Source organism: Polypterus senegalus, chromosome 3, assembly GCF_016835505.1.
Source record: "Polypterus senegalus isolate Bchr_013 chromosome 3, ASM1683550v1, whole genome shotgun sequence".
Taxonomy (NCBI): Eukaryota; Metazoa; Chordata; class Cladistia; order Polypteriformes; family Polypteridae; genus Polypterus; species Polypterus senegalus.
In genome coordinates this window covers 208,621,544-208,637,475 of record NC_053156.1, presented here as the reverse complement: position 1 = coordinate 208,637,475, position 15,932 = coordinate 208,621,544, and the positions used below count along the sequence as shown (strand labels likewise).

Sequence of the window (15,932 nt, the reverse complement as noted above, 5' to 3'; positions counted from 1 at the left end):
TGTAATAAAAATCCATATCCTAAAAAAAATAAAAAACGGTTTTCAGTATGAACCTGTATACCTCCCAGCACTATTAGGCAGACCAATTTTATTGAGCACCGTTTGGGTTCTCTAGCTGTGTTAATTTTGCCCTAGTGACCCCTCTCAAACCAAATACTGAGGATCACCAGACATACACCTGACATGCACCATATTGTAGTTTGTTCCCACCTCAAGCAATTCACTCTGACCCTTTATTCTAATTTTTACTATAAGTCAATACTTTGGGTCCTGGCCTTACAAACTTGTTGAGTGTATTTAAAATGTGTATTGTTTTACATTTCAGAAAATGTTTTTGCTGTTTTAAGTTACTCTCCTTCATTGTAAAGTGAAGAAATTTATATAGTATTATAAGATTGGAGTGAAATCTTGATTGAAGTACTTCTTGTGGTTTTTGTCAGTGTATCTTATCTCAGTCTTGCATTATACATATTAAAATTAGGAGTAAAATATCAGCCTTAACTGAGAAACAATTTTCGTACATGTCTTGCAGTACTTAACAACAGTCATTCCTTATGAGAAGAAGGGAGCCCCGCCATCCATTGAAGATCTTCAAATCCTCACCAAAAGTAAGTGTGCAAAATGGTTGATTCAGTTAAAAGAACTATTTTAAATCTTATTTTTCAAGGTAACAAAAGAGGAAAGTAAATATATTCAGATCAGAGGCCTGCTTTCAAGTAGCAATGAAGGATATGTAGGAAATAATCAATGTTATTCTCAAGCGATGGAGAAACAATGACCTCAGTTGGGGATACTGATGAATTCCAAAACATGGTAAAAATCCTTTTTTCTCACAGGAGGAAATGCTAGAAGCATTGCTTAAGACTGTGCCTCAGAGGTCAGTGTGGTGACTGAAATTCTCCATAGTGAAAAGGCCACAGATGTGGAAGAAATCTGAATGGAAATGTAAAATGTATTGGATATTGTGGAGGTGTTTTGACTGTCTTGCCTCTTCAGTGTTGCATGGAAAGCCGGAAGAGTGGGACTGCAGAATGTAATAGTGGTCCCTATTTTTTATTAAAAGGGAAAGGGTTTTTGATTTAGCAATGGAACATACGCCTCACCTCCTAGAAAAGGGCTTTCCTGTGGTGCTGAAATGGAAATGCTGTCTGATTGTTGAAGGTCAAATTTGGATTAGGAATTTGGATTCAGTCCTGATTGTGAAACACTGGGCTTTATTCTTGCACACAAATTTTTTAATTATTTCTATTTGTAGACTTGGAAAAAGCTACTGACCATATACCCCATTGTATCTTGTGGAAGATGGTACAAGAATATGAACTTTCTGGATACCATTTGGCCTTAGTGTTTGTGGAGCAAGAACTGAGTTTACATAGTTCATATCAAGACATTTTGAAATAGGCTTTGGACCCAGACAAGGGCGCATCTTGCCTCCTCTCTGGTTAATTATTATTATGGGCCAGATATTAAGGTACAGCCAAGGTTTTGGGGAGATATCCAGTTTGTATACATAGTGGTTGTAGTTCTTCAGTTTGTAGATGATGTTATATTTTTTGTTCAATTCAACTGTGATCTCTGTTACACCATGGAATGGCCTGAAGTGAATATAATGTATTTAACATGAGAATTAGCATCTGCAAATATGAGGTCATGATTGTGTTCAAGAAATGTCTAGCTTGTTGCCTGCAAATAATGGGTGAGTAGCTAAAATACCTCCGAGTCTTGTTCACAACATATGCAATAACTAAAAGATAACTAAAAGATAGCAAGTGCAAGCAGCCAAATGAAGTTCCTGCTGCAGTGTTGCTGGGCAAACTTACTGTGAGAATGTGAGGAGCGTAGTGATATGGTAAGACCAAACAACAGAAACACAGCTTCTCTGGATCAAGAAGAGCCAGTTGAAATGGTTTTTAGCTTGCATTTAAAGTGCGCCCCTGGGTACATCTCATGGTAGGTATACCAAGCACTGCCTATGGGCACCATCAGGATAACATCAAGAAATTATATCACTTGACTGTCCTGGGAGCCTTTGGGTATTCCCCAGAAATGACTAGAGGAAGTTCCTGGGAATAGACAGGTCTGCTCAGTTCATCTTCACATTTATAGTGTAACCCTGACCAGGAAAAGTGAAACAAAATGGTGATTATATTGATCAGACAAATAGTTTCAGAAACAGTTTTAAAATCAATGTTTAATTGCTTTAATGTATCATTGGCTGTGTGATGCATTGAAATTGTACAGTGTGCCTTTCTAGATATTTTATATCATAAGAACAAATGGAAATAAGAATGTTGTACTGATTGAATATTGAAAATATGAACTTTTCATTAATTATAATGTAGTTATAAAAATGATTCACAAAAAAACAAACTAGGCGACATAGGGTTATAATAGACTGAGATTTTTGTGTATTGATGTTTTGATGATTTGTCTACTGAACTACCATCCCAATGCTCATCATTCTGGTCAGGTTAATTGTACTTTGTGCATTCAGATTTACCATCTCTTAGACTAAGAAGGTGGAGCATTGTCCTCCAGTGCTTTGCAAAAATACATCTTATGAATTAAACTCATGTGCTTAAGATTTCAGCTGAAAAAAATTCAGAACCTGGCATATCTGTTTCTCTATTTACAGTATTTTTTTTTCTTTAGTTCTTCATGCTATGAGGGAGGACAGTGAGAAAGTGCCAAGTTTGTTGACAGACTATATTTTAAAAGGTAGGCTTATTCTATATAATATATATATATATATATTTTTTTTTCTTTAATTTTGTACTGTAACTTTCATTCAACTTTTTTTTTAAATAGCTGGAAATAAAGTGTTTTTAAATTAAAATAAATTTGAACATACATACCTTTTCTTTAACAGGATGCTTTTATTTTTTACCTACTTTGTCTTTTGTGTTAAGGGCTAGCATGTCACAAAATATGTAGCATAAAACATTTATCAGATTATTTTGAGTAATTTTCCACAGAATTCCCTTTGATATAAATCTGGTAACGACTTTGTGTCAAAACGGCAATTGAGTTATTTTCCATGAGATTTAAGTTTGTTTTTAGTTTCTCTTTCTTTTAATTCTTTAAATAGTCTTTGTCTTACTGTAAATCTTGTATCAGTGGGATATTATACTAATGTCTCTTTCTCATAAGGGTCTTGGGAAATTCCCTGATTATCCAGCCCCCTAATTAAGTTGCATTTGATCATTCAGAACGTTAAGATGACCTGATAATTGCCCTTGTTAAAACAACCCAAAATGATTACACACTTTTTAATGAAACCTCTTGCAAATTCTTACACATGTAAACATTAGTGTCTTATGATTGGTTTTCTCTTGTATGTTATGACCATGCAGCCTAGGGTCACTATATGTCCATTGTTTGTTTAAGCGACAGATGTTGCATACTTGCATACGTGGGACGTTGTGGATCAGTTGGGGGAGTACCTAGAAGACCTCCTCAATTCCACTAACTTGCCTTCCAATGAGGAAGCAGAGTCTGGGGACTCGGAGGTGGGCTCCTCCAACTCTGGAACTGAGGTTACTGAGGTGGTCAAAAAACTCCTTGATGGCAGGGCCCCAGGGGTGAATGAGATACGCCTGGAGTTCCTCAAGACTCTGGATGTTGTAGGACTGTCTTGGTTGACACGTCTCTGCAACATCGCATGGACATCGGGGACAGTGCCTCTGGATTGGCAGACCGGGGTGGTGGTCTGCCTCTTTAAGAAGGGGACCAGAGGGTGTGTTTCAACTGCAGAGGGATCACTCTCCTCAGCCTCCCTGGAAAAGTCTATTCAGGGGTTCTGGAGAGGAGGGTCCATTCGATAGTCGAACCTCGGAATTAGGAGGAACAGTGTGGTTTTTGTCCTGGTCGCGGAACAGTGGACCAGCTCTACACCCTTAGCAGGGTCCTGGAGGGTGCATGGGAGTTTGCCCAAGCAGTCTACATGTGTGTCGTGGACTTGGAAAAGGTGTTCAACTGTGGCCCTCTGGGAATCCTGTGGGGGGTCCTCCGGGAGTATGGGGTACCGGACCCCCTGATAAGGGCTGTTCGGTCCCTGTACAACCGGTGTCAGAGCTTAGTCCACATTGCCGGCAGTAAGTCTAACCCGTTTCCAGTGAGAGTTGGACTCCGCCAGAGTTGCATTTTGTCACCGATTCTGTTCATATCTTTTATGGACAGAATTTCTAGGTGCAGCCAGGGTGTTTAAGGGGGTCCAGTTTGGTGGACTCAGGATTGGGTCACTGCTTTTTGCAGATGATGTTGTCCTGTTTTCTTCATCAGGCCATGCTCTTCAGCTCTCTCTGAATCTGTTCGCAGCTGAGTGTGAAGCGGCTGGGATGAGAATCAGCACCTCCAAATCCAACACCATGGTCTTCAGCCGGAAAAGGATGGAGTGCTCTCTCAGGGTTGGGAGCAAGATTCTGCCCCAAGTGGAGGAGTTCAAGTATCTCGGGGTCTTGTTCATGAGTGAGGGAAGAATTGAGCGTGAGATCGACAGGCGGATCGGTACAGCATCCGCAATGATGCGGGCTCTGCATTGGTCTGTCGTGGTGAAAAAGGAGCTGAGCCATAAAGCAAAGCTCTCAATTTACCAGTCGATCAATGTTCCTACTCTCACCTATGGTCATGAACTATGGGTAGTGACCGAAAGAACGAGATCTGGGTGTCTGGGCTGTCCCTTAAAGATAGGGTGAAAAGCTCAGTCATCCAGGAGGGGCTTAGAGTAGAACCGCTGCTCCTCCGCATCGCGAGGAGTTAGATGAGGTGGCTTGGGCATCTGATCAGGATGCCTCCTGGACGCCTCCCTGGTGAGGTGTTCTGGGCATGTCCAACCGGGAGGAGGCCCCGGGGAAGACACTGGAGGGACTATGTCTCCTGGCTGGCCTGGGAATGCCTCGGGATTACCCCAGAAGAGCTAGAAGAAGTGGCCAGGGAGAGGAAAGTCTGGGCATCTTTGCTCAAGATGCTGCCCCCGCGACCCGACCTCAGATAAGTGGAAGAGGATGGATGGATGGATGTTGCATACTTCTGTTTACTGTACAAACTAATAAGACAGAAATATATCCTCAACTGTTACTCAAATAATGAGGGACTGATACATAATCCATTTAAGGTCCCATTTCCCACAAGTTTCACCTTTTTGTTCTTTTTATTTAAGTTCATTAACTATACTGATGCTCACTTTTAACAAATCTTTTTGTTTTCCCAAACATTTTTCAACAAACTGACAATGTAAGCAGTTTGAAATTTCAGATCTTATAGGAATGAAGGTACATAACCACAGAACCAATAGTAAACATAAAGAGACACAGTGACCAGTTTTGAACACCAAACTGCACCTTATCTCCTCTACAAATATGTTTTTGTTCATGTGCAGTGTGGGTTAATTTTAAAGCACAAGGTGAAACACCTTTACATTACAGGACATACACATGCACATATTCACACTTCACTTATTCACTCAATAATATTTTTCTGGACTTTGTGCCAGATATAGGATTGAAATTAGCTAGGAACAGTTTTCATTTCACTCACCATTGTTTGATGGAATGAATATCTGGATTTGCAGAGAATTTCCCTCTAACTTATCAGGTCACAGGTTGTATAGAAACTTTCTACATTGTTGATTCAATTGCTGTCCTGAAACCGGTTACAAGAATTTATTCAACATTTTTGGATATTGAGCTGTGTCCAAAAGTAGGCTGTTTCTATAGGATATCTAAACAATAATGGTTTTAAATTTTCATCAGTATCTATTTTTAGTACACTATTTTCAGTCTTTTCTGCAATTTAGATTTGCTGTCTTAATTATCTTTTCATTTGTTACCCTTATTAATAGCCTGACAAATGCTGATAACAAAATGAATACTACTTCATGATTAGACTACATTATGGTATAGGTTGCTTTTTGTCTTTGTTTAAAGTATACTTTTCTCTTTAGGTACAAATTAAAATAGGTAATTTGTGTAAACCAAGTTAAGATTGGTAGGTCAATAACAAAAAAGGGCTTGGTTTTGTTTTACTGAATGTTTAAACTAGATAGTGTACAACCTGAATGTTTGTGCGTTACTATTAATTTTAATAATACACTTAACAATGCTATTTCTAAGAACACTTTAACCTGTGATGAATGCATATTAAAATATCTTTAACTGTTGTAAAGATGAATTTTTATACAGTCATGATGTCAATAGATCTTGTCAGTTAATTGCTCAAAGTGCAGTTAAACTGTTTTCCAAGTCTCAGTATTATATTACAAGTAAAGTCTGCTCTTTATTAATTACACAATTAGTCACCAGTCTTTTTCTTCTCATAAAAGTCTTGACATTATGGGGTTATGGAATAAAATGGCCACACAACTGTTTTGTCAGATGTGGAACCAAGATATTACCAGTTTAAGTTTCTGTGCTCTCATAGTATATGGTGTTGTATACATGAAAGAATTATGAGTTGGATGCTTCAAGCTTGTTTTTTCAGCAAGGTATATTTGTGCTTAGAAAAATAACGTTAATGCGTAATGGTTAGTTAATACTTTTTTCTGTCCAATTTTTAATACCTTCTTTGTTGCACATAAACTAAATTTTTTTTTTTATTTTACACATTGTTTTTTACATATAGTTTGCTTTTTGACTTTTCACTTTTTAAGTTATCATTTTCTATGGCTTCTGATCTTTCTCCTTATTTACTTTTGTATTATTGCTAGCGTTCGTATGAAAGCTGGATTGAGGTTTGTGTACACTATAATGTATAAAGCACCAGGAATGAGGAGTACCTCATTCCTGAGCACTACACACTGTTGTAGTGCTGTCTAACACACATTTCCTTAATGTTTGCTTCCTTCATCCATAGATATCCTTTAATTCACCATCCTTGCCCTTCATATTAAAAGCTTCACTACCATGCTTGAGTAGTTAGTGAATTAGTAACAGCTTTTCCCCGAAGTAAAATGATTTTTTACCCCATTTAGGAGTGTTGTTTAGGAATTACAGTACATTATGTCAAAATTTATATTGCCTGCTGTTACTTGTATTTTATCCTATATGTTCCTCCACTTTACTTGTGCAGTATCTTTAAATATTTGTCTACAAATGTATTTTTTGTAACTAATTTTCAAATACTAATTTGGTGTGGAAGTCTGATAAACTCTGAATCTGTCAGTATGTCAGTAGGTTAGGAAGTATAGTTTCACATAACGTCTTTGCTACATTGTACTTTAGCCAAGGAAGATAAATGTGCTTATTAATTATAATATATATTAGAGGTGGATATCATTTATTATTTTTCAAGTTTAGTCAGGTGTTGAGATACATTTTTTACAATGTTCTAGTATATTCTTAATTTGTGTTAACTTTCTATCAAGCCTGCCATGGTACTGATGAATTATGAGGTAGATAGCATAAATAATAAGTTATAAACAAATTGTGTTTTTTTGTTCTTGCTTATTCTTGACAAATCAATTACTGGAAACTAATGATACACTTTAAATGAAAAAAATATCATTCACTTTAAAAATACTCCTTTAAATTTGTACCTGCAAGCACTGAGCTTAAACATTGTTAGGGTTAGGATTCCACGTTCCAGATACTTAAATTGATGTGTTTATTAGATTTTGCAAAAATATATAAAAGTGTTAATTGCTTATAAATAGCTGACTTATGTAAGAAGTATTCATCTACTTTGTAGTTTCTATTGTTAATTTACATCCTCAGAATGTGTTAAATTTTTCTATTTTCAAAATGAATTAAAAAATGTTCAATTTCTTTGCCATTTTAAAATCTTCTCCTTTGTCAGATATGAATTCTGCATTGGCAGCACTGTGTCTGTGTTGTTATTCTTCATATTTGATATTTGAAATATAATGCACTCAGATAGGTTTTTGAACATGATACTATGCCAAAACAGTAACCTTTTAAAGAATCCCAAAAGCCAAAACAAGTGACATGTTATGGCTTGTTTTAAAGAAAGGTAGATGAGGAAAAAACATCCATATGCTGGAATACAGTACTTAAGGTGCATGGAACTGTAATTGAAGAAATGACCTAAATGGCATGTTTTACACCTCATAGCAGGCAGATGTCTTGCCTGACTGGTGGCAAGGCAGACACCGAGGTCTCAAGTATAGACTTTTTGCATCTACCTTATAAAACAAAAAAAGCTTTTTTTTTTTTATCTAAATATACAGTGCCAGCCAGTTACAAGATGTCTCTTACTAGACTGAATAAATTGATGAGGTTAATAATCAAAATGGCTATGGATATGAGAGAAATGCAGAAGAGTTTAATTGACACAAAGTAGGGCAGGGTTTTCAGTGAAAGAGGAAGCAAAATATTTAGCTAAATCTTCTTCTTCTTTTGGCTGCTCCTGTTAGGGGTCACCACAGCGGATCATCTTCTTCTATATCTTTCTTCCCTCTGTATCTTATTCTGTAACACTCATCACCTGCATGTCCCCTCTCACCACATCCATAAACTTTCTCTTAGGCCTTCCTCTTTTTCTCTTGCCTGGCAGCTCTATCCTTGGCATCCTTCTCCCAATATACTCGGCTTCTCTCCTCTGCACATGCCCAAACCAGCGCAATCTTGCCTCTCCCAATCATCCAACTTGAGCCGACCCGCTAATGTACTCATTTCTAATCCTATCCATCCTTGTCACACCCAATGCAAATCTTAGCATCTTTAACTCTGCTACCTCCAGCTCTGTCTCCTGCTTTCTGGTCAATGCCACCGTCTCCAACCCATATAACATAGCTGGTCTCACTACCGTCCTTTAGACCTTCCCTTTCACTCTTGCTGATATCCGTCTATCACAAATCACTCCTGACACTCTTCTCCACCCATTCCACCCTGCCTTCACTCTTTTTCACCTCTCTTCCACAATCCCCATTACTATGTACTGTTGATCCCAAGTATTTAAACTTATGCACCTTCGACAACTCCACACCTTGCATCCTCACCATTCCACTGACCTCCCTCTCATTCACACACATGTATTCTGTCTTGTTGCTACTGACCTTCATTCCTCTCCTCTCTAGAGCATATCACGACCTCTGCACCTGCTGCACATCTTTCCCAGCTCGGTCCCTCTGTCTAGCCAGTCGGTACAGGTCCTTTTCTCCCTCCTTATTGTCCAACCTCTCATACAACTCATCATACGCTTTTTCTTTAGCCTTCACCACCTCTCTCTTCACCTTGTGCATTATCTCTTTATACTCTTGTCTACTTTCTGCATCTGTCTGACTATCCCACTTCTTCTTTGCCATCCTTTTCCTCTGTATATTCTCCTGTACTTCCCCATTCCACCTCCATGTTTCTTTTTCCTCCTTCCTCTGTCCATATGTCATGCTAATCACCCTTCTTGCTGTCACCCTTACTACATCTGTTGTAGTTTCCCAACTGTCTGGTAATTCTTCACTGCCACCCAGTGCCTGTCTCACCTTCCCCCTAAACTCAACCTTGCAGTCTTCCTTTTTCAACTTCCACCATTTGATCCTTGGCTCTGCCCTCACTCTCTTCCTCTTCTTGATCTCCAGTGTCATCCTACAGACCACCATCCTATGCTGCTTAACTACACTTTCCCCTGCCCCCACTTTGCAGTCTTCAATCTCTTTCAGATTGACCTCTTCTGCATAGGATGTAATCTACCTGTGTGCATCTTCCTCCACTCTTGTATGTAACCCTGTGTTCCTCCCTCTTCTTAAAATACATATTCACCACAGCTATGCCCATCATTTTTGCAAAATCCACTATCTTCTGACCTTCTTCATTCTCCTTGACACCATACCTACCCATTACCTCGTCTCCTCTGTTCCCTTCACCAACATATCCATTAAAATCCGCTCCAATCACCACTTTCTGTTCCTTGGGTACACTGTTCATCACTTCATCCAACTCACTCCAAAAATCTTCTTTTTCATCCATTGCACACCTAACTTGAGGGCCATATGCACTAACAACATTCATCATCACACCTCCAATTTCCAGCTTCATAATCATTACTCTGTCTGACACTCTTTTCACTTCCAAAACACTCTTGACATACTGTTCCTTCAGAATAGCTCCTACTCCATTTCTCCTCCTATCCACACCATGATAGAACAATTTGAAATCCATCTCCCATCCACCTGGCCTTAGTCCCCTTCCATTTAGTCTCTTGCATGCACAGTATATCAACCTTCTTTCTCTTCATCATATCTGCTAACTCTCTCCCCCTACCAGTCATACTGCCAATTTTCAAAGTTCCTACCTTCAGTTCCACTCTCTTTACCTTCCACCTCTCCTTCAGCCTCTTCTTCTTCTTCGATGAACAGTAGCCCAATTTCCGCCAGCACCCTGTTGGCTAACAGTACTGGTGGCGGTCGTTGTTAATCCGGGGCTCAACCGATCCAGTATGGAATTCTGTATTGTTGTCCGCATACTGATTTTGGCAAAACTTTAAACTGGATGGCCTTCCTGACATAACCCTCCCCATTTATCTGGGCTTGGAACTGGCACGAAGAAACACACTGGTTTGTGCATCCCCTGTGGCTGGGTTAAAATATTTAACTAAATATTACAAGCAAAATGTGAACAGTAAAATTTTATATGATAGGTTCACAGATTGATGACTTGAAATACCTGTTAGTATCTCACATTGAACAGCTGTGTGAGTGCCATAGTACTTAGAATCCTAGAGTTGGTTTGAATAATGGTATTTAGCAGCCTCTGCTTGCTGTATTCATCTGGTACAGTCTTATCTACACCCTTTCTCTTGAGGAAGCAGAGAAGTATTAGAAAATGGGGTGGTGTGCTAGGGCAGAGATCTAATTTACTCAGTGCTCAAACTTAATTATTCAAAGACATTTCAGGTTACTCTGCTGGTTGTATCATTGCTTGTCAGTTAAAACTCTTGAAAAATTCTTAAGAGGCCAGATAAAATGCTGAATTTCTTTAAAGTTAAAATATCTTAAAGTTTTTTTTTTCTTCAATTTTGAAAAATCAGCGAATACTTTAAAGGTAATCAGTACATAGTTGGGTTTGGATTCCAGTATTTGCGCTGATTAATTTATTATAATTCAAGTTGAGAGACCTTTGTTCTGAATTCTAAACTTCCTTTTTATGTATTTGTTGAGCTAAAGTCTTTTTGGTCTTTTCTGCATGTTTGTAATAACAATTACATGACTTATACATAAGTTGCTTAGTTTCTATGTAGTCAAAAGGTTAAATTCTTAATCTTAATCAACTTTAGAAATTTTGGAGCTCCCTTTGGATGTCCAGACTTTAATTCTGAGATGATTTTTTCACTTGGAAATGCCTAGATCGTTTCCTACAGTGTACCTGCAGATGACTCTGGAGACACATTTGTTTCTAATAAATAGATCAAATTATGCAAAATTTTAATTTATAAAATCCTCATTCACTAGCATTAATTTGGTACTGGTAGAGCATGAAGATTTGAGCTCCAAAATAAAAGTGAGATCTAACAGTAATGTCTTATAAAATTCAGATGAGTGTAGTAAATGATTAACAATAAAACAATAGTCGATTTGTGATGTATGTGCAACAAGAAAAATATTCAGTATTTGGGCATAAAAATCTAATTAGTCAGTGAGGTCATCAGCCTTGATAAACTGTGAGATGAACGCAGTAGATTGGGATTTAAAGTCTGCAACCATTATAAGCTCATGAGAATTCATATCAGGAACTGGTACAAGATCCAGTTTAGGACATTAGAAAAATTGAGGTGAGAACAGGCCATTCTGCCCAACAAAGCTCATAAGTCCTATGCACTTAATTCTTCCAAAATAAAAAAAAGTCTTAATTTCGAAGGTCCTTAAAGTGCTACTGTCTACCACACTACTTCTTAGCTTATTCCATGTGTCTGTGGTTCTCTGTGTAAAGAAAAACCTCCAAATGTTTGCGCAAAATATGTTGTTAACATGTTTTAACTGTGTCCATGTGTTCTTGATGAACTAATTTTAAAGTAACCATCTTAATCCACTGTATTAATTCCCCCCTCATAATTTAAACACTTCAGTCACATCCCCTCTTAATCTTTTTTCACTGAAAAGGCTCAGCTGTTTTAATCTTTTTCATAACTCATCACCTGTAGTCCTGGAATCAGCCAAGACACTGTTCTCTTGACTTTTTCTTGCACTTCTATGTGTTTTCTATAGCCCAGGGACCAAAACTGTAGTGTACTAGATGAAGCCTCAGCAGTGCACTATAAAGCTTGAGCACAACCTCCTTTGACATTCTGTTAGCCTTCTTAAATTGCAGACTTTCTGGAGATTTATAGTGATGAGTCCACTGCAACTCCTAAATCTTAAAGTAGTGAGGTAAAGACAATTACAGTTTGTTTGTCCTTCTCCACTTTAAGCCCATCTGGGAGTGCACTAAACACAGCTGTTAGTCGATTAGGGGTGATTGTGTCACCAAGGCTGTCTGAAAGGCATTTAAAAAGTTTGATCCAGAATGATGTTAATCTGGTGCACGCCCAAAAGATACGGCCCAGTGAGGCTGGAGTTCGATTGCAAAGTTCACAGGTTCGAATTTGCCCTGAAAACATTTTGAACAATTTTTAAACGAGATCGAGGTGCCTGATACAAGATTTTAAGCTGAATAATTGTATGTAATCTTAACATTTTTACTTCCTACATGTAATACTTTTCATTTACTGACATTGAATTTCATTTGCCACAGACCTGCCCAAGATTGTATGCTGTCCAAGTCCATCTGTAGTGATTCAATGGATTCTAGATTATCTGCCAATCCACCTAGCTTGCTATCATCTTTAAACTTAACCAGCTTGTTATTTATATTCCTGTCCAAGTCATTTATATACTCCACAATGTTTGGGACAAACACGCATTTTTTTTATTTATCCCTCTGCTCCATAGTTTAAAATTACAAATCAGACAGTTCAGATGTGATTAAAATGCACATTAAACTGTGATGTAATTCCTACATTGTATGACCAAAATGTATGTACATACCCTTAAAGTCTGGAATATGCACTTGAATCAGTCAAAATTGTTTATGGTGTAAAAGCAGAGGGTAAATCAAGGAAAAATGTGTATTTGTCCCAAACATTATGGATTGCTCTTTATATATACTCACTACACCCTGAACTCCCACTTCTTTTAGTTGGATGCCCAGTCTCTCATATGTGGTACCTTATCAAATACACCACTCTGATCATAAACTTTTGTGACTTCATCATAAAATTGTAGCATGTTTGTAAAACACAACCTTCCTTGTCTGAACTCATGCTGACTGCCAAGTAAAACTCCTGGTCTTGCCATGTGTTACTAAATAATTCTTTCCATTAATTTACCTGTGTTACACGTTAAGTTTACTGGCCTATAGTTGATTGGATCTGCCTGATCACACTTTTTAAGTAACAGGATAATATTTGCCATTTTCCAGTTCTTCAGAATTTCCCCAGTGCTCAGTGACTTTCTAAAATTATGTGTCATTGGATTATATTTGTACTCGCTTATGACCTCAAGGATAAAAATTATCTGGTCCTGTTAATTTGTTTGATTTCAGCCTATTTAATCTATTCGGTCACCTCTACACCCTGAATTCTACCCTGGTGGTTATAAAATACTACAGTGGTGTGAAAAACTATTTGCCCCCTTCCTGATTTCTTATTCTTTTGCATGTTTGTCACACAAAATGTTTCTGATCATCAAACACATTTAACCATTAGTCAAATATAACACAAGTAAACACAAAATGCAGTTTTTAAATGATGGTTTTTATTATTTAGGGAGAAATAAAAATCCAAACCTACATGGCCCTGTGTGAAAAGTAATTGCCCCTTGTTAAAAATAACCTAAGTGTGGTGTATCACACCTGAGTTCAATTTCCGTAGCCACCCCCAGGCCTGATTACTGCCACACCTGTTTAATCAAGAAATCACTTAAATAGGAGCTCCCTGACACAGAGAAGTAGACCAAAAGCACCTCAAAAGCTAGACATCATACCAAGATCCAAAGAAATTCAGGAACAAATGAGAACAGAAGTAATTGAGATCTATCAGTCTGGTAAAGGTTATAAAGCCATTTCTAAAGCTTTGGGACTCCAGCGAACCACAGTGAGAGCCATTATCCACAAATGGCAAAAACATGGAACAGTGGTGAACCTTCCCAGGAGTGGCCGGCCGACCAAAATTACCCCAAGGCGCAGAGACGACTCATCCAAGAGGTCACAAAAGACCCCAGGACAACGTCTAAAGAACTGCAGGCCTCACTTGCCTCAATTACGGTCAGTGTTCACGACTCCACCATAAGAAAGAGACTGGGCAAAAGCGGCCTGCATGGCAGATTTCAAGGCAAACCACTGTTAAGCAAAAGAACATTAGGGCTCGTCTCAATTTTGCTAAGAAACATCTCAATGATTGCCAAGACTTTTGGGAAAATACCTTGTGGACTGATGAGACAAAAGTTGAACTTTTGGAAGGCAAATGTCCCGTTACATCTGGCGTAAAAGGAACACAGCATTTCAGAAAAGAACATCATACCAACAGTAAAATATGGTGGTGGTAGTGTGATGGTCTGGGGTTGTTTTGCTGCTTCAGGACCTGGAAGGCTTGCTGTGATAGATGGAACCATGAATTCTACTGTCTACCAAAAAATCCTGAAGGAGAATGTCCGGCCATCTGTTCGTCAACTCAAGCTGAAGCGATCTTGGGTGCTGCAACAGGACAATGACCCAAAACACACCAGCAAATCCACCTCTGAATGGCTGAAGAAAAACAAAATGAAGACTTTGGAGTGGCCTAGTCAAAGTCCTGACCTGAATCCAATTGAGATGCTATGGCATGACCTTTTAAAAAGGCGGTTCATACTAGAAAACCCTCAAATAAAGCTGAATTACAACAATTCTGCAAAGATGAGTGGGCCAAAATTTCTCCAGAGCTGTAAAAGACTCATTGCAAGTTATCGCAAACGCTTGATTGCAGTTATTGCTGCTAAGGGTGGCCCAACCAGTTATTAGGTTCAGGGGCAATTACTTTTTATACAGGGCCATGTAGGTTTGGATTTTTTCTCCCTAAATAATAAAAACCATCATTTAAAAACTGCATTTTGTGTTTACTTGTGTTATATTTGACTAATGGTTAAATCTTGTTTGATGATCAGAAACATTTTGTGTGACAATCATGCAAAAGAATAAGAAATCAGGAAGGGGGCAAATAGTTTTTCACACCACTGTAAATTTAGACAGGCTTCTCCCCATGTTGGTGCTTGTAACATAGTGTGTTAAGGAGCAGTCATTGAATACATCTAAAAGTCCTGCTCTTGTACTCTGCTTATTGCAAGGTTAATATTTGAAAAGTTAAAGTCCCCCATGGCTATAATATCCCACTGTAAAGTTGCCTTTTTAGTATTATTAAAAAGATGTGTATTGAAACTACTACTGCCTGCATTGGGGGTCTAATGTACATTCCTAAAATAAGGGCTCTTTCCCCTAATACTTTTCAGACATTTTCACAAAGATGTGACACATCATCCAACTGAAGTAGACTTGCCTTTAAATTATATTTTACATAAAAGACAATATCCCCACCTCACAGTCTGTTCGTCCATCTGTCTGTCCTTGATAAAACATTTGTAACCATCTATGTTACACTCATACCCATCTTTACTATTTAGCCAGGTTTATGTTATCGCTCTAATATAATAATTATGCTCCGCTACATACAACTCCAACTCACTTGTTTTATTTCTTATACTTCTAGCTTTAAGGCTAGTAAATGTGTTATTTATTTTACTTTTGCACTTTAACATTGGGTTAAAATGTACGTTACTATGCATATTTGTTTTTTACAATTTTTCCATCCCTTCATGTATCATTGCAAAACTGGCCTGTCCTAAGCTCCCGTCACCCATATTCCCAAATTTAAATTGTCCTCAACTTACCTACTCGTATGTCTTCCCAACACATTGCTGC

General features: G+C 38.1%; 1 protein-coding gene across 2 annotated transcripts in view; it reads left to right on the top strand.

Moving 5' to 3' along the window:
- The window catches only part of LOC120525794 (fasciculation and elongation protein zeta-2-like), a 112,714-nt gene that overhangs the window by 87,542 nt on the left and 9,240 nt on the right, over positions 1–15,932 (top strand). For both annotated transcript variants that reach the window (XM_039748392.1, XM_039748394.1), the window contains 2 exons: positions 533–608; positions 2,653–2,718. In XM_039748392.1, coding sequence (XP_039604326.1) covers positions 533–608; positions 2,653–2,718 — 142 coding nt within the window. The remainder of the gene's footprint in view (positions 1–532; positions 609–2,652; positions 2,719–15,932) is intronic.